The sequence below is a fragment of the Sphaerodactylus townsendi genome, linkage group LG04 (genome assembly GCF_021028975.2).
Source record: "Sphaerodactylus townsendi isolate TG3544 linkage group LG04, MPM_Stown_v2.3, whole genome shotgun sequence".
Classification (NCBI taxonomy): domain Eukaryota; kingdom Metazoa; phylum Chordata; class Lepidosauria; order Squamata; family Sphaerodactylidae; genus Sphaerodactylus; species Sphaerodactylus townsendi.
In genome coordinates this window covers 26,548,643-26,573,538 of record NC_059428.1, presented here as the reverse complement: position 1 = coordinate 26,573,538, position 24,896 = coordinate 26,548,643, and the positions used below count along the sequence as shown (strand labels likewise).

Here is a 24,896-nt window from a genome sequence, read left to right as displayed (position 1 = left end):
CTCCTCTACACCGGTTCCATTCTGACCACATCCTTTTTGAAGTGAGGCCTCCAGAACTACACACAGTACTCCAGGTGCGGCCTGTGGGACTATGATCTGGTGATTTAGATGTTATGCCGCTGTTGATACATTCCAGAGCCACACTAGCTTTTTTTTTCTGCTGCATCAAACTAACTCTTCATATTCAGCTTACAATCTACCTGTTCCCCAAGATCTTGTTCACACACACACACACACACACACACACACACACACACACACACACAAGAGGCATCGGTGAGGGATCACACACACACACACACACACACACACACACACACTGCTACCCAGAAGTGTATCCCGTACCCATAGAACAGGGGCCTGCAACCTGCGGCTCCGGAGCCGCATGCGGCTCTTTTAGCCTTATACTGTGGCTTCACATGGCCTGGAGGTCAGAGGGTAGTGTGGGCATGTCCCTCCAGCCCTCCAGAGCAGCGCTGGAAGGAAAGGTGAGTGGAGGGCTGAACCGGAGGTGGCTCTGTGCGTGAGGGCGCTGCTTTTCGCGTCCCTCCACTCACCTCTCCTTGCAGCGTTGCCCCAGAGGGCTGGAGGGACACGCCCACGCTGCCTTCCGACCCCTGGAGGTCGAAGGGTAGTATGAGCATGTCCCTCCAGAGCAGCCGCCATCCCCCCCTCTGCCCCACGGAGCACGCAGCTGCCTGCTCCATCCGGCAGAGGGGGTTTCCCTGCTTGGTGTTGCTGCCTCCTGCAGTGCGAGATGTGGCAGCACTGGGCAGGCCATGGCCACCATCCCCCCTCTGCCCCACGGAGCACACGGCTGCCTGCTCCATCGGACAGAGGGGGTTTCCCTGCCCGGCGCCTCCACCTCCCAGGGCTGGAAGGAAAGGTGAGTGGAGGGGCCAAACCGGAGCAGAGCCACCTCTCCAGGTCGGTAGATCTTCAGGGCCATGGAAAACGGGTCCAAATGGCTCTTTGGGTGGTAAAGGTTGCCAACCCCTGCCATAGAATCATAGAGTTGGAAGAGACCACAAGGGGCATCAGGTCGAACCCCCTGCCATGCAGGAATACACAATCAAAGCACCCATGACAGATGGCCATCCAGCCTCTGTTTAAAAAAACTCCACAGAAGGAGATTTCTCATTTTCGTTACCCAAATGTGGAACGCTTTGTCAGGAGCTGTCAAGTCCTGATGGACAAAAATCTATTTGACATTTGTACAGCCTTGAAAAAGGCTGACTCAGCTCCATGTGCATTGATAAACAGATAAGAATCCATTACCTGATTGGTCTACATTTGTATATAGTTGGACAGAGTGTGGTCTGCTGTGTGTACTAGTGACACTCGGTTGTTGGCGAAGCACTTTGCCAGAGACAACTGCAAAATAATAAAGCCCTTCTGTAGAAGAGACATCTGTCGTCTTGTGCTTTCCTGGCTTTGCTGGTTTGTTGACACACACCAGCCGCTTTGCTCCTGAAGGGCATTTCCATTGCTGACCTGACACACTTCAGTTATCCTTGCTGAACTGCATCTTGTTCACATGGCCCACTTTTGCAGTGTATTCAGATCTCACTGGATTCTGTCTCGATAGTATGGGATGTTTGCTAATCACTCCAATTTGGTGTCATCTGCAACTTTAAACTTCCACCTCCTCATCCAGATCATTTTTAAAAATATTGAAAAGTATCAGGCCCAGAACTAACCCTGAGGCACCCCAATAGACACCTCCCTCCAATCAAATGAAGTGCCACTGACAAATACTTTGGGTGCCATTTTCCACCCAGTTCCTTATTCACCCAACTATCCTACAGCCTAGACTGCAGTGCTCCAGCTTACTTAATTAGAACATCACGAGAAACCCTGTCAAAAACTTCACTAAAATCAAGGTAAACAAGATCAATTGCGGTCCCACAATCCAATAAGCTCAGCCCTCAGGCAAAGACTGAAACGAGGTTGGTTCATGTTGACTTTTGAGCTGGCCTATGACTGTAATAAAGGCTGATTTGATTTGACGCTGATTCAGATCACCAAGTTGTCCTTCAGATGCTCACAGACTGACCCCTTTTAAATCTGCCTTTGCTTCTTGCCACACCAGAGGACTACGTAGCCATGTTAGCAAAATAAACAAGAGTCTTGTGCCCCCATGAAGACAAACAAGTTTTTACTCCAGCATAAATCTGTAGGGACGACAGCATCCCCTAGAAATCTATCTTTATGCCTGATTATTTTCTGTTCTCAGAGCTTCCTTCACTGCCACCTGTCTTCCAGCATGCGAGCCCTGAACACATCATATAATAGTGAATGGAAGTCCACCGTCAAATATTGGGGTGTGGGGCTGGCATCTGCACCAACCTCTTAGGACTCTCTTCAATGTCCTCGCCTGTGCTTTTTGGAGAGGAAAGAGCCTGCTGCCACCCCTCACGGTTATCGCCTTGCCCAATCACATCCAGCCTCCTTGACCTTCACTACCCCCTCCCACAGCCTACAAAACTATGAAGAGAGTAGAAACGTTTGCAGGCATTCCCTCAGCCGGGAGGGATCTGATCTCTATGCCATGTTGTTGCCGTTGCCCCCTGGCAAGCGGAGGACAGAGCATAGCTGGCTGTTCCCGCTTCAGAGAAGGCCTTGGAGACTTGTGCTGAGAGCTGCCTCCTTGGTTCTGCCTTTTCTCTCGCAGGCACCTGCAGAGCCTCTCCCTGCTATGGTCAATAGAGAAAGGAGCCTGGTTTGGGGACCTGACTTGCGAGCCAAGCTCACCCTGCCCGGGAGGCATTTCTTCATCCGAGCCGTTGGGCCCAACAGGCGCAACTTCACGCTCCACATGTTTGAAGGATAGCTAAATAATGCTTCATATTTTAGGGCTCCTTTGGCCTCTATTACCACTTCACAGGCTATCTGGGAGCACCAGTTGGCCTCTGGGAAAAATAACATGCTAACAAGACAGACTGGTAGTCTGATGGAAAATAGCTACTCTTCATTTCTTACTAGAATTAAATTAGTTTCCTTGGTATACCAGTGGCCGACTGTTCTTTTATAATATCTTGGAGGACTAGACAGGACATGTTGTATTTGTTTTGTCTTCCCTCTGAGGTGTTAGGACCAGCAAAACAAGTCTTGGTAGGATGAAGTATAGGGATACCAGAGAAAAGAAAGGAACTGAGGCTAAACAAACACACTCAAACGCCTTCAAACTGAAGTTCGCAGGGCAAGCAGAAACAGGCAGGTTCAAGGAGAAAAGTCTGAAGTAAGACCCAGTCAAGGTGCTCTTGGCAGGAACTGTGGACAGACCTACCAAATCAGTAGCAGTCCCACCAGAGAGTGGAGTTTTGTCCTTCCAGTATTAAATTGAACCCACTGCTACTTTTAAGATTAGTACCAAGAATATAGAGTAATGATCAATTTCATGCAAAGGTGGGATCCAGCAGGTTCTCACAGGTTCCCGAGAGTAGGTTACTAATTATTTGTGTGTGCCAAGAGGAGGTTACTAATTGGTGATTTTGCCACGTGATTTTTGCCTTAGTTACACCCCTCCTCTCAGCAGTAGCGCGCAGAACTTGAAGCAGTCTAGCAGGAGGTGCATCGGCGTGCGTGGCAGCCTGCGCCTGCGTGCATTCGTTTCCCGCCCAAGAACTTGCGCAGTGGCTGCGTCCTTGCCACAGCCCCGCCCAGGAATGCCCCGCCCCCGGAATGCCCAGTCACGCCCCCATTGTGCCCTGCCCAGCCCCATTGGTGCTACGCCACAGTTTGAATCCCACCATCATGGGAACCTGTTACTAAAATTTTTGGATCCCACCACTGATTTCATGGCATCTGTGAACACAACTGATTTAATTGATTTTATTATATTATATTTGTATCCCGCCAATCCCTGACCGCACTCAGGCTCGGGGCAGCTGGCAACAAATAGGATAATATACATTGAAATAGATACTAAAAACGCTAAAAATATATACAGATGGTGTGAAACATCATATTAAGACAAAAATGCCAGATGAGGGAGAGTGCTGGTAGTACATGTATCCCGCTAAGAGATTTTCCTCAGTTAGCAGTCATACTCCATGGTAAGTTGGTGGTTAATGATTGGGAGGCCGGTAAGATGCTATAGGGTGGAACATCCCTGTTTTAGAGGTTCTGTGGAACTGACTGAGATCCCACAGAGCCCTGGTAAAAGCTTACAGTTTCACCAAACTGGAGCCAGGGCTGAGAAAGTCCTGGTTTGGTTGAGGCCAACCGAATGTCCTTTGGGACAGGGACAACCAGCAGATTTCCATAGAGCTCTCCCTGGGCATAGAGCTCTCTCTGGGCAACATGGGGAAATGCTGTTCATAAGATATGAAGGTCCCAGACTACTCTAGGCCTTAAAAGTCAAGACTAACACCCTGAACCTAATCCAGAACTCAATCGGCAACCAATGCAGCCAGCTTAAGATGGGACTGATATGCTTCCTCACTGTTGCACCAGTGAGGAGCCTTGCTACCACATGTTGAACCAGCTTTAGCTTCAAGATCAGAGTCAAGAACAGGTCCATGTAGATCGAGTTGCAGTAGTCTAGCCTGGAGGTGGCCATCTTGTAGATCACTGTAGGGGGCAAACTGCCTGGCCTGCCAAAGATGAGGAAAGGCCACTTTCACCGTCTGTGTAACCTGATCCTCCATAGAAAGGGAGGACTCCAAGGTCACACCTAGGCTCTTGACAAATGAGGCAAATTGTAAAGCAATTCTGTCATATCAAAGCAGTTGAAGGTCCTCCACCAGCACCACCCCCAGCCCAGTCATAGGGCCTATGTCTTCGATTGATTGCACCTCAGCCTTTGGCTTCCAAACACTGTGCTAGTGCATTGGGAGCAGCGGCCACATAGCCTTCCATCAGCAGAACAAGCTGCGTGTCATCTGTTTACTGAGGGCAACCTAGCCCAAAGCTCCAAACCAACTGTACCAGGGTCTGCATGTAGATATCAAACACTGGGGAGAGAAGAGCCCTCTGCAGCACTCCACAAATAAGTGGATACCATCGAGACATCTCCTTTCCCCTGCCCGCCCCCAAGTGACACCTGCTGTCCCCAAGTTTAGAGAACAAGGTCAGCCATTTCAATATCATACCCTGTATCCCAGCATTGGTCAGGCTGTGGGTCAAAAGGTCGTGATCGACCATGTAAAAAGCTGTAGTGAGATCTAATAACATCAGCAGTGCTGACCTGCCTTGGTCCAATTGTAATTGGAGCTCATCTGTGATGGCAACCAGCACATTCTCTATCCCATGGCCAAGATAGAAGTTGGACTGGAAGGGATCCAGTACCAATGCGTCCTCCAGAAATGCCTGAAGCTGTTTCAAAACCACCTTCTCAACCACCTTTCCCAGAAACGACACATTTGAAATCGGGTGGTAGTTGGCCAGATCCATCAGATCTAAAGATAACCTTTTTAAGGACGGGCGTACTATTGCCTCTTTCAGCCTCCCCGTGAACACTCCCTGTTCAAAGGAATGGTTGATAATGTCCAACAGGTGTTATTTGACTGGTTGATAATATCCAACAGATGCTACTGGACTTGAATCTGTGGTGAGAAGGTACCTGATGCAGCAGCCTTACTGAAATTCTGATACCAAACTGAAAAGCACAATCAGCCATAACTCTTTACGGACACAGATGGGGCACCATTTTATCCCTTGATCTTCAGGATGACAGACAAGGACACCACACTGGGGCTACTCCATTGAATATAAAGATGGCTTCTTTAAGGTCCGTTCCACACAGGCCAATAAGCATGGGTTAAGGATGGTTAAAAAAACTGTTTTTTGGGGGGGGACTTTGCACAGATTCCGCCCCATGTTATTTCCCCCAAACTGGGTTTTTCAAGAATTCTATCTGCGAGTCTTTTGAAAAATCCCAGGTTGCAGCCATTTGCAAGCGAACAGCTGGGCAAGAGATGCTTTATTCGGCTACACTTTCCTTTTTTTAAATTTCCCGGCTTACATCTATGTAGCCATGCAGATGCTAATGGTCGTATCGTGGTATTGTGAGATGTCAACATGGCTGGGGCGGGGGGGGTCATTTGTGCATGCTTGCGTAGCTATCCAATGGCTGGAGGTAAATAAGAAAATAGACACGCCTCTATATGACAGCAACCCATATTTTTTCCCATGGGTTCCAATTGCTGCTTGCCTCCATGCGAAGGCGTGACAGCAACCTGCATTTTTTCCGTGGCCTCCAATCGCTGCTTGCACGGATGCATTCGAACGCGAAAACAGGTTCCTTTATCCCAACTGAAACCCACTATACATTTGCTGTGCGGAAAGGGCCTCAGAGCAGGCGTACTATTGCTTCTTTCAGTCTCAATAAGGCTACTCTCTGACACTATGTTCAGACTCTACTAAAGCATATTTTAGCTTATCTCTATGGTCCTACCGAGCGGTTCTTTCTTCTTCATTTCGTTTCAAACTCTTATTTCATTCGTCAGAGGCTTAGAGCAAGATGCTCAGTGTTAAATGCAGTTTATTTACTCCATTTTCACCCTGCCTTTCTGCCCAGTGGGAACTCAGAGTGGCTTCTGTTGTTCTCATTTTCTCCCAGTCAGAGCAGCAGAAGGAAAACATTTTTTACAAAATTAAAAAGGGTTGATAAGATGGTTGGCTGAAAGCAAAAGAGGAGCAATATTCTTTAGATCTTTTCAAAACGGAATTCAAGATGAAAACTGAAAATGACAAGGCAACTAATAGCCTGCCAACTCCTAAGGCGGTGTGACGTGTCATCAGAAGGAGAGGAAGAAACCAGGCCTGACTCACCTGCAATCGGAGAGCTAGCCCTCTTTGCCAGGTCACCCAAGCAGTAAGCATCTGAAGAATTACATTAAAGAAATCATACATTGTTTTTTAAAAACAGGAGGAACAAACATACACTTGCAACATCAGTCATTCCAAACATTACATGCATTTCTCAGTTGTGTTACCCAATTTATACTTTTTTTCTTGGCTCATATTGCAGTTTACTGTGGCTGGTTGTTGTGGATTTTCTGGGCTGTGTGGCTTTGGTTTGGTAGTTTTTGCTCCGAATGTTTCGCCTGCACCCATGCCTGGCATCTTCAGGTATATGTTACAGTAAGATGGGTTTCTCTCTGTGTCATGGAGAGAAACGCATCTCACCACGACAGGCCTCTGAAGATGCCAGGCTCAGATGCAGGCAAAATGGTAGGAGCAAAGATTACCATACCATGATCATGTAGCCCAGAAAACCCACAACAGCTAGTTCTGGTCATAAAAGCCTTTGCCAAAGTATTTTACTGTGACTGTCAAAATGACGGTGCTTCTCTCCAGTCTGGCCACTTCTGAAACGGACAAGAATCTGGGTGGGAGCTGGTACTTTCCCCCTTTCTGCAAGGACAATGGTGGGTTGTTGTTGTTGTTGTTGTTGTTTTGATGTTCAGTACAAACAACAGTACGAAGGCACAACACCTACATGCTGCTTGTGATTTTTTTACCAGTCCAGGGAGTTTGTAGACAGAGCAAGAGATAAGATTGCCCCTTGTCAAAGACCTGGCCCAGCCTTTGGGGTGATCGCAACATTGAGCCGTGGGCTCTGAACCTGAACTCCAAACACAAAATTTATTTAATTTATTTATTTATATTTATATTTAATTTATTTATATTTAATTTATTTATTTATATTTAATTTATTTATATTTAATTTATTTATATTTAATTTTATTAAAGAAAGGAAGTAAAACATTGGTTTAGAAATATAACAGTAAGAACAGAATTAAGGTGCAATACAGTTACGCAAAAAACCAACCAAAACTAAAGTCTATATACCCAAAATAAACACTTGCAGGCAAAAAGGTACTAGATATCTTTAGTACGTGTCCTGCGTTCCAATAGCGTTTCAGGCAGAGTGGACAGCAAAGCAGAACAAAATAAAGGGAAGTAACTGCTAATACTGTTAGAACTAATTCATGATTTAGGTTGGCCACATCAAGTGATCATTGATTATCCAATCAGGGTCTTGCCGTGATCAGAAAGTTCTAGATGAAATCAACCCTTCCTCCTGAAATGCAACCTTTCCCATTATTCTCTCCAGCTGACCAATTCTAGCTGGTCAAAATGAATGAAAATGACTGCATTCCTTCTCACAAGCGCTATGCCCTTGGAGAGATAGCACACTGTTCTTAATTAAATGCCTCTGCTTTCTGAACCCATTGAGCTCATGAGAAAGGAAAAAGAGATTTCTCACTAGGCCTTAAAGAAAACAAAATGGATTCTTTCTTGATACCCCAACAGATGAGTTTGCACTGGCTGGAAGATTGGTCTTTACACCTCAGCAATGCCGTCTCTGCACCTACATCATAGCTTTGCACCTACATCATAGCTAGTGGCATTACAATCAGTGCTACAAACTGATCAGATTAATAACAGTGAAAAAGCTATAAAGTGTTTAATCTGTTCTAACATCAATAACGTTCTGAGTTCCTGAAGCTGGTCTATGGACTGATTGTTCTTTTATTTTTTGGGTTGCCTTTAGCACAGCTGCCTTCTGTGACATTTCATTACGTGCATTTAAATGTTTTCATTCATTTTCATTGTTAGGATTTCATGTATCAGTGACAACTAGCAAACAGATTAACGTAGGTTGCTTCTGTTTGCCTTATCTGCCGTAGGAGTTTTACTGTAGTTGAACTCCAAGGTTTGTTTCATTAATTTTTATCTCATTTCTGTAGCTTCAATCCTTAAAGTCATCCTGTTCGATCTTCCTGTTCCTCATCTGTACCGGCAATGCAAAACTTGACTTGCAGCCAAACTTACAACATTTATATTGCTGGAACTGCTGACTGTGTTTGTCAATCTGCAAGTATTCTTATATCCTTTTAGGATTTCTTCTTGCTATCCTTGCTTTATTTCCACTGAAATGATAGCATAGCACACTCTCACTATTTCAGTTACCTGAATTACTATAGGACCAATCCACTTATAAGGTTGGTACTGGTTGTAGTATTTAGCTATCAGCACTAAATTCTGTGATTTTCTGCTCTTTCATGGACTTGCAAAAAAACATAAATAGACTTGATAATACGGCACTCTTTAGCTGTTTCCTCACGGTCAAAATATCCTGGGTTGAGCAAGAGAAATACCCTGTTCCGTACCCCGTACAAGAATTCTGCACAGTTCCTGGTCCTAAAGCAGGTTTGCCCCACGATATTTCCCTCATCCCAGGGTATTAAAAAAACCGCCAGTTTGGTGATTCTTTTCAAAAATTGTGGGCTGAGCCTGCTACTGTGCAAACACCAATCGGGAGCAGAGCCAGTTTATTTTTCCTACCCAGTCACCTGATCACCCCGCCTGATGTTCATTCAAGCTGCCACTCAAAAACACCAGCCAATCAGAACGCGGGACACCGGGCATGCTCAGATTCGCTTGCAATGTAAATACAGAAGTTCCGGGCTCGTGCAAAACAACCTGGAGCATTTCCTCCTGGCCTTCACTGGATTCCTTCAAAAAACGGGCAACCATGCAAATTGAAAAACCAGGTTAAAACAGGATTCTTACCTCCTCCATTTTATCCTCACAACAGTCCAGTGAGGTAGGTGAAAGCCAGTGTAGTTACATTGCAGGACTCGGGAGCAAAGGATCCATATTTCTGTTGTTATTATCAGGCAGCACACAGTGTAGTCAAAATGACTTGAAGCTTTACCTGGAAAATTATTTTAGTGTCCCAAAGACTACCTTAGCAGCAGGGGTGGGGGGTGGGCTCAGGATTGTATCTTTATCCCAGATGGCATGTGTTTGTAGTGCTTTATTCTTTTCAGGTCCTGTTTATCATGAATGTTGTAACTGCTCAGAAGAAGATGCTGAGGCTTGAGAGAAAAGTCTTTTGTGTCCTCAGGAACCTCAGGTTATGAAGGACTTCATTGCATTTCTAAGTATTCATCTCCAGCAGATGTTTAAGGAAGTTCCTCCAAGGTTTGGCCAAAGAACGGGAGCCATTGTTCATTACAGTGTCCTTGGTAGTACCCAGATTTCAAAATGTTCTCTGATGAAATTTTGCTGACATTGGCAAGAAAGGTCTACCGTTGTTCGCTTATTCACAGTATCAGTGTCACTATATCCAATAGCCAAGGGGTTGTTCCTACACAGATAGCCAAATTGGTACAATGGGGCCAACCACAATTTAGGATTCTGCAACGCCAGGGGAACATCTGCCAATTCAGATGTGAAAGAAAAGTGTTATTTCTCCTCAACAAGAAGTTGTTGAGTCTAAGCATGTGAGAAGATGGGGGAGGGAGGATGCATAAACAGGTTTGTTTTCAGCCATCCAAACTTTGGAAACTTGACATCTGAGCAGACCATATCTAGTGATGTCATGCCAGATGCAGTTTCACATAAATTGCAGGCAGCTTCAAGGGCCAGAGGGGGAAAGATGGCCTTCATGAACAGGGAGATAAAAAAAACAAGGCCAACGCCAATGGGGAATGCTCCATTTATCACTTTCCCAAGTAGTTTTTACTTCACTTGCACCATCAGCATTGGCCTTATTTTTTAATCTGTTAGTGACTGATGCCACCCTCTTATTTTCTCAGAGAGCTCTGCCTAGGTTCCTGAGAGATACCAGAAAGGCTGCTTGGGGGAACAATGCATCTAGTCATTCCTTTCATCATCGCCAAGCCGTTCAGCAACTCCAGCAAGTCTGACAAATCCAACCATGACCCCAAAAATTCCAAGGTGTGACTATATTCATCCTCAAATTGGCAGGGGGAGGAACTTCTTCATTTCCAGCAGATTTGGTCCTAACACCAGACTGAAACCTGCGTCTTCGAGACTGTCTCCAAGGGTTATCCAGGATCCCCCTCCCAGAGATTCATTTCCTCTCCCACTTCAAAGGCCAAAGCCAAGCAGCTCAGAACTCACATGGCCATTCAACCCCTTTAGGACATTCAGGCAATAGAGGAGGTACCACCAGGAGAAGAACGTCTGGGAATTTATTCCATATTTTTCACAGTCCCCCAAAAGAATGGGAACTTGAGAGCCATCTTAGATTGAAAACTCCACAGTAAATTCATCAAATTGAGGAAATTCCAAATGGAATCACTACGTTCGATTACAGAGGCCTTACAACCCGATGACTTTATGCCTTCTCTGGATTTGACTGAAGCTTATCTGCACATTCCCATCCTGCATGCTCACAGGAAATATCTGATATTTTTTGCTGACAAAAGTCACTTCCAGTTTTGAGGCTTATCCTTTGGGCTCTCAACTACCCCCTGCGTCTTCTCCAAGGTGCTTCTAGAATTTATCACTTATCTCAGGGAGATGGGAGTTCACATACACCTGTATCTGGATGACAGAGATACCCAGACCTCTATTCTAGTATTGTAGGAACAGTTTCCTCATCAACTTATCCAAAAGTTGCCCCAAACCAATGCCTGGAACATCTGGGCTTCATCATAAACTCATCATGACGGGCGCTGTTTCTACTGGAGACCATAGTTCAGAAGATCAAGGGCATGGTAGGCCAAGATGCTTGGAGCAACTCTCACTCCCTGTTGCAACTTGCCAAATTGGCAGGCCTCATGCTATCAACCATAGATGCGATCCAATGGGGAAGATTACACTCCAGGCCCCTGCAGACACTGTTATGCCCTTACCAGCTAGACATGACCAAGACCGAGAATTCTTAATCTTGTGTAACTTACTCTGCATTCATATTTAAGATCCTCTAGAGTTTATTTAGCAAATGATGTGGTCATGTTTATAGGGCTCAGAAGGTGGTAACTCTGTTTATGATTGCACTGTAAATGACTAAGGTTGAATCTAGATAGAGTATTGATGCATAATCACATATAACACAAGAAGGAGGTTTCTAAACTCCCAACAGTATCATAATGTAAAGTGCATTCCAGCCTGCTGTGGTGGACTCGTCTGAACAACCTGCACCAAGTCAAGATACACCATATCCCATCCTAACTGCAGATATTTATAGATGCATGCCACCAGTCTTACAGGTTGGGGTGCAATACTGGAGGGCCACCCAATTCTAGAATCACGGTCAACAAGGGAGTCCAAGTTCCCGATCTACCATCTCTACTTTCGTTCAAGTCAAAGAACCAGGGCTGCTACATGCTGATTTGGACTGACAATGTAGTGGCAAAGATGCATTTGAACAATCAAGGGGGATCTTGGTTCACACAGTTACACTTGGAAGTACTAAAGATTCTCTTCCAGGTAGAATCCAACCTGGCCTCAATTCGAGCAGAACACATCAAGGAGACCTTAAATATCCAGGCACACTGGTTAAGCCAGGAACAGCTAGGATTCAGAATGGTCTTTAAAGAGCTCTGTATTCCAACTTGAATGAGGATGATGGGCAACCTGCTAGTGGACCTGTTCGCATCTCTGACCAACCACCAGTTAGAAAGATTCTACACCAGATACTTTAATCACTGATCAGAATCCACCAAGGCTCAACTCACATACTACAAGTTCTATCATCCGTGTTTCCACCAATTCTTGTTCTACCTCACCTACTTCGCAGAATCAGGGAGCTTTAGCCCTTGTCATCATGATAGTTTCATACTGGCCAAGATGCCCTTGGTTTTTGACACTCAGTGAGATGTCAGTTGTACTTCCCCTCTACCTACCCTTGGAAGAAAATCTGCTAGTGCCGGGACCAGTACAATATCCCAGTCCTCAATGGTTTCAGTTGACTGTGTGGAAGTTGGAAAGCACAAATTGATGGGCCAAATGCCAGCCCAAGGGAGTTATAGCCCTGATACTAGCATTCAGATGACTGACTACCACCTGCATATACAGTTGCACCTAGAAAGCATTTACCAGATGGTGTAAGAGGAAAAAAAAGGACCCCTTGAAACTTAACATCCCCTCGGTGCTGGAATTCTTGCAAGATGGTAGAAAACAGAGCCTTAAGGTGGCCACTCTCGAGACGAGTAGCGTTACTGTACTACCACATTTTACTGTACTACCACATTTTACTGTACTATCACATTGTTACTGTACTACCACATTTTAGGGGTCTGCCATATCTAGACACCCCCTGGTTCACAGGTTCCTCAAGGGCGCCACTCAACTTGATCCAACATAATTGGACAGATTCCCTGCCTGGAGACTACCCAAGGTTCTGTCAGCACTCACGTCTGCCCCATTTGAACCATTACAGAACATACATCTGGAGTGGCTTCACATGAAGATCCTCTTTCTGATTGCAGTCACATCTGCCAAATGAGTCTCCAGATTGAGTGCTCTCTCTGTCAACCCTAGCTGTGTATTTAACTCTGAAATTAAAGAAAGGCAGAGGCATTTGCAGTTATTTAAAAAAATATTCCAGCTCCAGAAATTCCTAATCTCAATTAATCACAAAAATTTTGGAACTAGTTAAGCACAAATAGACCCATAATTTGGCATATTCTACAACTTCTAAACTGTGTTTCCTTATATCAGCAAGGATGTGTCTCCTTGTGGCCTTAAGGAAACTACAGCCCTTGGCACGTAAATAGGGAATGACAGCATGGGTGAGAGAGGACAATAACAGCTCTGTATTCTGAGTAACCACATTTGTTGGAGAGATGTCAGACTTGTTTGTGCATTCCCCTGCAGTTTGGAGAAAAAAGAATGAGGATGGCTTTCCAAAAACAATATGAAATCGCCCTCCTTAATTGTGCCCAAATGCTACCGATAGCTCTGGGGGCTGCCAAAGTTACTGAAGCCTTGAAACTGCTGAGCGTAGTTGGAAAAGTCTGAAAACTATTATTGCAGGATCTTGTGATGAGCAGACTTGTGCAGCTTCATTGTGACATCCAGTAGCTGCCCACAGCAACTTGTGCTGAAAAATCTGAGTATTCCCTAGCTCTGAATGCAGCCCCCCCCCCCCCACACACACACGAGGGGGAACAGCTTGGCCTACAGGGATAGATGGCTATATCTTAATTCTTTGCTTCTTTCCCATTTCTCAACAAAATGACAGGAAGGCCAGGAAAATTGCTAAGGAAAGTCAGGAAAACAGCAAGACTATTACTACTGGTTTTTATTATAGAATACTGTTCTATAATAATGGAGCAGCAGTGGCGTAGTGGCTAAGAGCAGTGGCTAAGAGCAAGTGCACTCTGATCTGGAGGAACCAGGTTTGATTCCCAGCTCTGCCACTTGAGATGCGGAGGCTTATCTGGGGAATTCAGATTAGCCTGTACACTCCCACACATGCCAGCTGGGTGACCTTGGGCTAGTCACAGCTTTTTGGAGCTCTCTCAGCCCCACCCACCTCACAGGGTGTTTGTTGTGAGGGGGGAAGGGCAAGGAGATTGTAAGCCCCTTTGAGTCTCCTACAGGAGAGAAAGGGGGGATATAAATCCAAACTCTTCTTCTTATTGCTACAATTTTAAAGTCTTCCAAGTTAGTCTAACTTTTTAACTTTCTCCCTTCCATTTGTATGTACCCATGAAGTCGTAGCTGGCTTATGGCAACCCCCTAGAGCAGTGGTGGCGAACCTATGCACTCAGAGCCCTCTCTCTGGGCACGCGGGCCGTTGCCTCAGCTCTGTTATTGTGTTTTTCTTTTAAGACAAAAGATGTTAACGTATGAGTTGTTTTTTTCTAAACTAAAACCTCAGTGTTCAGGTCAAATTGCCGTGTTGGCACTTTGTGATAAATACGTGGGTTTTTGGGTTGTTGTTTGGACACTCAGTCTCCAAAAGGTTCACCATCACTGCCCTAGAGTTTTCAAAGCAAGAGATGTTTGGAGGAGGTTGGCCATTGCCCGACTCCATGTCATGACCATAGCAGTCCTTTGGTGATCTCCCATCCAAATACTACTTTTTTAATTTTAAAAAGATCTTTATTAAAACAATGGCAATGAAAACAAATAATCCATACCCAAAAAACCCCACACAAAAATAAAAAAACAATATCAATATTTCTATCTTTAACAAAGTATGAAAAGCCGCCTACAACATAGGTAGACTTAATATCTTACGCTTATATTAAATTATTATTATATAATCCTTAATTTTTTTTCAGACTTCCAACTAAGCTTTCACAAAGTCAAAATCAAATATTCTCAAATCATAAACATTTCAAAATTTAATACTCTTTCCCTTAATCTCCCTTAACCTTTAACTTAATTTCTTTTTGTAAAGAGGAGATATCTGTTTTTAACAGTATTCTATAATTTTGTACATTCTGATCTATTTTCAATGGTCGCCAACCTTTTCCGTTTGACTGCTCCCCCCTTGCATTAGCAATGGGCTGGAAGGATAGAGAGGTAATATGCATTGTTAATATTCCCTCATATACAGAGAACATCATCATGTGTCTAAAACATAGCATAAATAAAACTAGCACATCAGGGAGAGGTCAGCTTCTTTGGCATAGTAATTTTCTCTTCAGGAAGTCTGTTTTTGAATGGGAGAACAACTGGGTAGAGGAATTTTAGAAAACCTAACAGAATTAACTGAAGAGCTCTGAATACATAGCTTTGGTTACAACTTATTATCTTTGAAAATCGGTATACTTGGCATTGATTTGACATCAGACTGAACACAAGTCCAGAATGCTTGCAAGAAAGCCACAACCTCTTGAATATGAGCAAGTGCATGAGAGAGAACTCAGGCAATGCATCACAGCATGCATCACAGGACATTGTTAGACTGCACTGAAAATAGTACTTAAAAACACAATCAGAAAGCTTGCATGTGTTAATCCAGTTGGGTGCAGCAGGCATGCCCAGTAAGGGTTATTTCTTACATCATCACAACAGTGTTTAGAGCAAAGAGCCTGATGCCGTTTCAGTTCCTTTAAACATGATGTACATGTTTTAGAAATATGCCAAACACCAAGCCAACAAACCTGAAATTCAGGACGGAATGGAATTTGCGCCTCATCCAGATGACAGGACTTCAATCTGCGACTGCTACGGGAGAAAACCTTCAAGGGACGAGCTATAAGTCGCTGCCAAATGGGAATTGAGCATTGTCTGTTGCACAAGCGATGAAAGGCATTGGGGGACATTTAAGCTGCGAAAGCTGGGACATTGTTTAGACACTTTTCTCTCACGCTTCCCCCACCCCCCTTCATGTTGCTACATGTGCCTTCATAAATTGAAAGTGGGAATTTTTAACAGTGTATTCTTAATCAAGCCATCTTCTGAGTTCTTCTGTATTTATGTACAGCTTTTGTGACCATAGTCTGTTGCAATAACATTTAGCAGGCTTTCAGTCAGAGTGCTTTGCATACCGCTTATCTGAAAGGCCTTTACAAACAGTCCTTCATTGTAGGTCATAAAGATTATCCACCTCACAGGTAAGTTCACGGCAGAGATGCATTTAAAATCAAGAACTTAAGCCGCACAAGTTCTTTGCCGTGACAACAGCTGTTGCCATATACATGCTGAATTCACTGTAATTCCCACAGAAATTATTTTCATATTTAAAACATTTTTATGCTGCCTTTCCACCCAATCAGGGTCTCCCAGGTGGTGCACATAAAAACAATTGAATAATTAAGACCAACGTTCAAGATTATAAAACACTTCAATAAAAACAAACAATGCCAGAACTAGGTAGGAAGGCCCATAACAACCATGAGGAGTACGCCAAGCAAAACGAAAAGTGTTAACTCACTGGCAGAAAATACTAACAGAGGGAGGCAGACGAATCTCCCTGTAGAGGGAGTTCCAGAGTTTTGGTGCCATTATGGAAAAATCTGTTTCTCAGAGGACCCTTCCGCCCATGCAGAACAATGCACTTCCAATCCACTTTCAATGCACTTTGCAGCTGTGCGGAATAGCAAAATCCACTTGCAAACAATTGTGGAAGTGGATTTAAAGTGCATTATTCTGCATGGGCAGAAGGGCCCACAGTGCCACCTGTCTAGCCTCGGATGGAGCAGCGATGGCGAACCTTTTCGAGACTGAGTGCCCAAACTGCAACCCAAAACCCACTTATTTATCGTAAAGTGCCAGCACGGCAATTTAGCCTGAATACTGAGGTTTTAGTTTAGAAAAAAAGGTTGGCTCCGAGACGTGCATTACTCGGGAGTAAGCTTGGTGGTAGTCGGTGGCTTTGCTTTGAAGCAACCGTCCAACTCTTCCAACAGGTGAATCACGACCCTAGGAGGGTTTACTCAGAAGCAAGCCAGCCCCATTGCCAGCCGAGCTTACTCCCAGGTAAAAGATTGTGCTTTAGTTCTTTGCATGAAAATCAGTGGGGTTTAACAGCGCTTAACAGGGTTACCTTCACTGCCTCCCCAAAACTAGGTTTTAGGTTAATGCTAATAATCGAGCCCAGCAGCCCAGGCCAGCCTACATGTGTGTGTGTGTGTGGGGGGGGGGACGGACTCTGCGCTTGCACACAGAGAGGGCTCTGAGTGCCACCTCTGGCACCTGTGCCATAGATTCGCCACCACTGGGATAGAGGGAGCAACCGAAGCGGGGCTGCCGATGATGAGCAAATAAACAGATTGGAATCCCCCCCCACACACACACACATATTGATTGACAGAAACTTTGGTGGGCTGTGATCCCCTCCTATTCGTGAAACAAAATGAGATGGTGCAATGTGTAGTAGCTGAGTATATAGTTTTGAATATTTTTTTCATTTTTTTAAACCTTCCTGTTCAAATATCACCTCAGAGATGAACTGAGGGACCAAATTAGATACAATGGGCAGGCATATACTTATGCCTTTGCTGTTTGAATATAAAGCAGGAGATTTGGAGTGGGATATAAATAGATAGTAGATTGGGAAGAATTTGGATTTATATCCCGCCTTCCTCTCTTGTAAGGAGACTCAAAGCAGCTTACAAACTCCTCCCCTTCCTCTCCCTTCAACAAACACCTTGTGAAGTAGCTGGGGCTGAGAAAGTTCCAAGGAACAGTGACTAGCCCAAGGTCATCCAGCAGGCTTCATGCGGAGGAGCAGGGAAACAACTTCGGTTTACCAGATAAGAGTCCACCGCTCATGTGGAGGAATGGGGAAGCAAACCAGGTTCTCCAGATTAGAGTCTGCTGCACTTAATCATTCAACTGCACTGGCTGTCCACTTTCCCCTTCAAGTGCAGAGTGAGATGAAAGCCTCCATTGCCTGTGTTAATTTATTTTGTTAATATTAGAGGACTGTCCTGAGACAGACAGGCTGTAGCCTTTTAATCTAACAACGTAGAGCAACTGGCTCCATAGCTCCATCTTTGGCTGTGTGTGTTTTTTTCTTTTTTGAATTTATGATTGAATAATTGCCTTATTTTCCAGGCCATTCGGAATCAACCTATATTCTGTTTATGTTTAACATGCTTCATAAATAGACTGTAGACAGGTGAAATTATAGTCTGATTATTTGCCAATGGGCTTAATGTTGTTATGAACACAGGCAGCATCTTGATTTCAAAACATTTACCTACCTATGTATAAAAAGTTGCCTAACAGGATCTTTAAATTAGGTCACTATGCAAAGCACTGGATTATCCTTTGAAGTTGCTATATAATTAGACTTCTTTCTTCCCCTGAACAGGAAATAAAAGTTCACATAAATTTGCCAAAACTTTTATGAAGCTCTGTCAAGGAGTTGAACTGCATCACCCATGGGGTTAACTGTTTGTTCTCGGGGCAAAATACTTTTCTACTATTGAAGAAGCTTTCTAGAGGCATTCACTTGACCAAAATAATTGCTCATTTGGTAATCTTTTTAAATGGCTCCAATTGACCAAAACATTTCTCAATGGAAGCAATTTTTGGTTTAGTTATTATTATTATTTAGTCACACTGGGAAATATGTGTTTAAGAAGGAATGTATAGTTTAAGCTTTTTCTGAAAAGAGACTCCATACATTATGAAAGAAAAACCAAGTTTGCTATGCATATGATAAATGCGTTTAGTCTAAAACTGGTCACAGTTCAGCAAATTCAGGCTACAAACATGACTTTGTGAATAATTTGGAATTTGGAGTGCCTAAACTCAAAATCAAATTAGTGTAGTGCCTTCTTTAGAAATGCAGGAGCCATTTGACTGGGGCGTGTGTGCAAAATGAACAGTGGCACAATCCAGCTAAAAAATGTCAAAACCGTTTAACACTGAAGTCCTGTGGATGCATTTTCTCTGAGCTTCATGTAAAGGATTAGACTGCACATTCCCATTGAGGACAAAAGTGAAGCATATATCCGAATTTCCTCTACTGAAATCAATGGGATTTAAAATTGTCTAGCTTTAGCTGGATAATTAATGTCTCGTGTTTCTCTGATGCAATACAGAATTAGCCAACTATGCATCATAAGGAATAGAGGACCCAGCTTCCATACAGAAGGTTATTTTTAAAAGTTTGAATTCATTTTTAAAAATGTGTAATTTTTTGGCTTGTAATTAGCCAGCATTCTTGATGCTAATTGTTTATATGATTTACCTATTTCTAAAGTTCACTCTTGTTATGACTCACTTGAAGGTCTTTTAGGCGTTATCCAGACAGACTTAATATTTTGGGAAAGACCCGGGATCATACATTCTGGGTTGTTTTTATTTCGGTTTCTCCCTTCGCATGGCTGTCCGTTTCTGTGGAGAAGCCGAGTTGACACCTGGATGAAATACTCCATTTTTAGTCTCTGTAACAAAGCAACAGATAAGAGGGATAAACCTGTCTATTTCTGGTTAGACTTCACCTGGAATATTGTGTGCAGTTCTGGGCACCGTAATTCAAGAAGGATATTGACAAGCTGGAACGGGTCCAGAAGGTGTGGAATCCATGCCCTACGAGGAGAGACTTAGGGAACTGGGTATATTTAGTTTGGTGAAGAGAAGGTTAAGAGGTGACCTGATAGCCCTGATTAGATATTTGAAGGGATGTCATGTTGGTGAGGAGCAAGCTTGTTTTCTGCCGCTCCAGAGACTAAGACCAGGAATAATGGGTTCAAGGTGAAGGTAAAGAGATTCCAGCTAAACATCAAGAAAAATTTCCTGACAGTAAGGGTTGTTCGACAGTGGAATGCACTACCTCAGAGTGTGGTGGAGTTGGAGGTTTTTAAAGAGAGGTTGGTTGGCCATCTGTGAGGAGTGCTTTGATTGTGTGTTCTTGCATTGCAGGCGGTTGGACTTGATGGCCCGTGGGATCTCTTCCAACTCTATTATTCTATTCTATGATTCTATTATTCTGCTTACTTGATTTGGCTTCTAATTACTGTAAAACTTTGGGTACCCCAAAATAAATAATGCAGGATAATGTATCTGTACTTACTCTACAGTTTCTTAACAGCTAATATTTTAGGTGTCTTTTAAAAAGGACAATGTATTATATAAATAATAGAGCCCCTCCCTCTGATTTTTCAATAGGGCTTGCCAAATTTGTGACACATCAAATTGAACACAGCCCATTAGTAATATATTATGTCCCACTAGGTGCTCAACAACCCTTCCAGGTAAGCAGCAAAAATAAGGAACGAATAAAGTCCTTCCTGGGCCACCACATGAATCCCATGAGTGGCATTCAGGGTGGTGAAGGACAAGCTGTGTGGCCCTAATCTAGATCAGGGATGTCCAACTCTGGCGCTTCAGATGTTCATGGGCTACAATTCCCATCAGCACCTGCTGCCATGGCCAATTGGGAATTGTAGTCCATGAACATCTGAAGCGCTAGAGTTGGACACCCCTGATCTAGATAGACACAGAAGAGGAGGTGTATGGGAAGATAGCAGAGGAAGATACTTTTCTCCTGACTTGGTAGCTTGTGTGATTCGTGTTTTTATTGACATAAAATACACTTTAACCCAGCGTACACACTTCTACTTCTCATTGAAGCTGATTTCGGAATGATTCAACAACAAGAACATAGCAAGGTATTTGAATTGACTTTTTTCAGCTGAGTGAAAACGTCTCCTAGGCTGTAGCTGCCTTAATACAGTGATGGTCTGTTTTATTGTAGCCATGCCAGTTTTGACCACGGAGCATTTATCTATACAGTGTGCTCTCAGCTCTCATGAAAAAACAGAGAGCATGACCAGAGCTTTGATCTTTGGTGATGATTTCTGACTGATTTTTGTTTAAAGTGTCGGGAATCCTGGAAATGGGCAACCTCTGCCCCAGCAACACTGCTGGGAGCTTTCACTGCCAAGGGCTATAAGTAAGATCAAACTGGAACTTCAGAGAGGTAATGTGGCTCACAGCTGCTGGTGTTCCCTGTTGTTCCCTGTAGCTGCTGTTCCCTGTTCAGGAGCAGGCGTACCTGGATGTTTTGTTGCCTGAGTTATCTTCAGCCAGAGCAAACTAGCAGCTGCTTTCTCTTGCAATTAATTACATGGATCCCATCGTTCTAAATCTAAACCATGTATCACGATTCACGTCTCAACAGACTCCCTAGAAAAAAACTTTCATTTTTCATCTGCTTCTCCCCAATTGAATTGAAGATGAAACAGCAATCCGTTTGACAAGAAGACACGCAGTGCAATCCCAAGTAGGTTTACTCAGAAATAGGCCATACAGCAGTCATTGTGACTTATTCCCAAGGAAATGAGAACAGTGTTAGATGGCACAATTGTGCAGTTTTTGCAACCAAATGGATCATGGGAGGAAAAGCAGCATGATACAGCCCATGGGTCCTCACAGTGCCCACCAATAACTTTCCTGACCCCAACCAAGTGTTTTTAGAAAGTGGATGTAGCCTAGGGGTTGTCAGGTCCCCTGGTCATGAATGGGGGTTGTGGGCAGTGGTGGGATCCAAAAATTTTAGTAACAGGTTCCCTCGCCAGCCCCCCCTCAGCAAAGGGGGCAGAGGCGTGCCTAGGCAAACCTGAGCCCTGGCCAAAACCTGAGTGGGCAGCCACCCCACCACGACCCCCAACATTTTTTTTGCACCAGGTCATTTCTAAATCATCATCACATTATAGAAAATGCCCCAACTCACAAATCTGAACACAGCAATGGTCAAACACACAGGTTCTTTGATAGAGACCGGTGAGATAAAAGGTACGAAAGGCTGAGAATCCATGAATTTCAGTACCTGAAAGGGATTAACCCAGTTCAGGGAGTTACATTATTAGTCACAATTGCTATATGGAACCTTCACGTTCAAAGGCAGTATGCCTCTCGGGGAGGCGAGGGCGTGGAGATGGGAAAGCGGACCCAATTAGTAACCCCCTCTCGGCACACACAACTAATTAGTAACCCACTCTCGGGAACTGGTGAGAACCTGCTGGATCCCACCTCTGGTTGTGGGGGCGGGTAGGGTTGCCAGATCCAGGTTGGGAAGTTCTTAGAAATGAGGAGATTGAACCTGGGAAAGACATGGACCTCAATGAGGTAGAAGGCTACAGAGGTCATCCAAAACATCCATTTTCTCCAAGGAAACTGATCTCTCTAGCCTGGGGATGAGCGGCAAATCTGGGGGATCCCAGGGTCCACTTGGAGGCTGGCATCCCTACCGGGATCAGGGGCACATCGTCCAGCAAGGCTTCTGATTGGCTGTGCAGATTTTTTTTAAAAAAATGTTGTTTGGGGAGCAGATTCCACAACACATAGATCTGTATGGCTGAAGTAAACTGCAGCAGTCATTATGTTGACTGTGCCTACCATGCTGTGTCAGGGTTACGAAGGTGCCCACATGTTCAAGAATGTTGAGAACCACTGGTGTGGCTTGATCTTATCAAATCTTGGAGGCTAAGCAGGATTGGTACTTGGATGGGAGATCCTTAAGGGAAACTGCAAGAGAAGGTAATGGCAAACCACCTCTGCTTCTCACTTGCCTTGAAAGGTGCATGTAAGAATGGCCGTAAGTTGATTGCGACCTGACAGCACATTAGTATATAAGTAGGCCATCTTCACTCCTAGGCTACATTCAAGGAGGTTTTCCTCTTGGCTCCCAAACTGCAACAAGGCTTTTTAGTGGGTGCCTCCACGTGACATCTTTTTTCTCAACACCCATTTTTCAGGGTTTCTCCATCCACAGCGCAGTTCTTTCTCAAGCCTGGTTTGGTATGATCTTTCCTGGCACATTAAAATGCCATCTGCATGGGGAAGGTGTGCCTTCTCAAATGTCTGCCTACGCTAGCAGTCTAGCCATGTCAATTCACTTCTCCAAACAAAGGCTGTAGGTTTATGCATGCAAGACCATAAAAGTCTTGTAAAACTAATTCTAGCGTGACCTACTAGTGAGAAAAAAACTACTCTGACTCAGACTCCCTGGTGCATCTGAAGAAGTGTGTGTGTGGACATGAAAGCTTATAACAAGAATAAAAATCCATTGGTCTTACAGGTGTCCTGGACTCTTCCAACCATTGTGGTCTCTTCCTACTCTATGGCCCTTTCCGCATGGGCCTTTTACAGTGCCCTAGGGACGGCAAAAACACCATCCCTAGGGAGTTGTTCACACAGGGGGCGCAGCTGCATTGCAGCCATGCTGCCCTCGCTCCCCCCCAGCGGCGCGAAGCCACTGTTTCCAAACCTCGCTCCCTAAGCGAGGTTTTCTGGAAACAGCGGCTTCCAGCCACTGCCATTCAAAGGTGCCATCCCCCCCTTTTCTGATTGACTTACCTTCCCTGCGACCTTCCGGCGCGTCGCCGAGGCCTGGGGACACGCCCTCCTGCCCTGCGACTCCGGAGCGGTCGTGCAGGGCAGGGGGCGTGTCCCCTGGCCTCGGCAACGCGCCAGAAGGTCGCAGGGAAGGTAAGTCCATCGGGTGACGGCGCAGCGCTGTGCCATCTTCCCTGTCTTCCTTACTCAGGAACCCCGTTCAGGTGAACGGTCCCTGGCGTGTGTGTCGGCATGCCGATAATGCCCGACACACACTCCCAGCTGCGCTGGCTGTCGCGAAGTGGCCTATGATTCTGTGGAGTCAAACTTTTTTTCAGTCCTCCAAGTTTAATATGAGATGCATAACCAGAAGGTGAAACTTCTTTTTGTAGGATGACAACAGAACGAGCAATTAAACCATTAAGGGCCAGTTGAAAAGTTGTCCTGTGTGAGAAACCCTGGTGGAGAAATAATCACACGCCCACTTCTGCATCAGTTACCTGCCACTACATACTCACTACAACTGCTTTCCTCTAGATTCTAGAGTCTAGAACAACCAAGGTTGCATACTAACACTTAGTAGTCTCTGGGTCAAAATACCCAAACTGGAAATTCAAGAAGAAGAGAAAAGAAGAAGAGTTTGAATTCATACCCCGCCTTTCTCTCCTGTAAGGAGACACTCAAGGTGGCTTACAGACTCCTTCCTCTCCCCACAACAGACACCTTGTGAGATAGGTGGGGCTGAGAAAGTTCCGAAGAACTGTGACTAGCCCAAGGTCACCCAGCAGGAATGTAGCAGTGCAGAAACACATCTGGTGAACCAGATAAGCCTCTGCCACTCAGGTGGAGGAGTGCGGAATCAAACCCGGTTATCCAGATTAGAATCCACCTGCTCCTAACCACTACACCACTCTGGCTCTGAAAGGAGTTAGTAGGTTGAGGCCAATATTATAAAATAATTGCATTTCACTGCAATAGCATAAAAAAGGCCTCTGTTGGCATTACAGGGAAGATGGTAGCCACAGAAGCTGATGGTCAGAAAACTTGCTAACTTCTGTGGCTCAAACAAGCCAGTTTTCAGTTGCCACTTTTTACCCTCCACTAAAGTATCCTTGCAAATGACACTTCATCCTAAGCAGTCTACCAAGGTGTTGACGTTCTTGATGCCAACCCCTCTCCTCTAGTAGGAATAACTAATTTCCATGAAGCTGAGTTGCCTAGAAATTGTGGTAGACATTGTGAGATCAAGCTACCGGCCCACTCTTGCCAATGACGACCGAAGCTGGTTTCTTGCTGTAGGTTTTACCCCACAAACGGGCATTCTCCCCGTCACACCCCTCCGGGTTTCTTTTCCAAATCTGTTTCTTTCAAACTCGCTGCCAGGCCTTAGTTGGGCTTATGCACTCAAGGGTTCCTATGGCAACTGGAAA

At 44.6% G+C, this 24,896-nt stretch overlaps 1 protein-coding gene across 1 annotated transcript; it reads left to right on the top strand.

Annotated features, from left to right (window-relative positions):
* The first annotated feature begins 2,551 nt into the window (after positions 1-2,551).
* On the top strand, positions 2,552-15,931 carry POGLUT3 (protein O-glucosyltransferase 3). The gene is given in 4 exon segments (XM_048494037.1): positions 2,552-2,801; positions 9,789-9,986; positions 13,673-13,728; positions 15,806-15,931. Coding segments are annotated over 4 exon segments (630 nt in total).
* Positions 15,932-24,896: the final 8,965 nt, after the last annotated feature.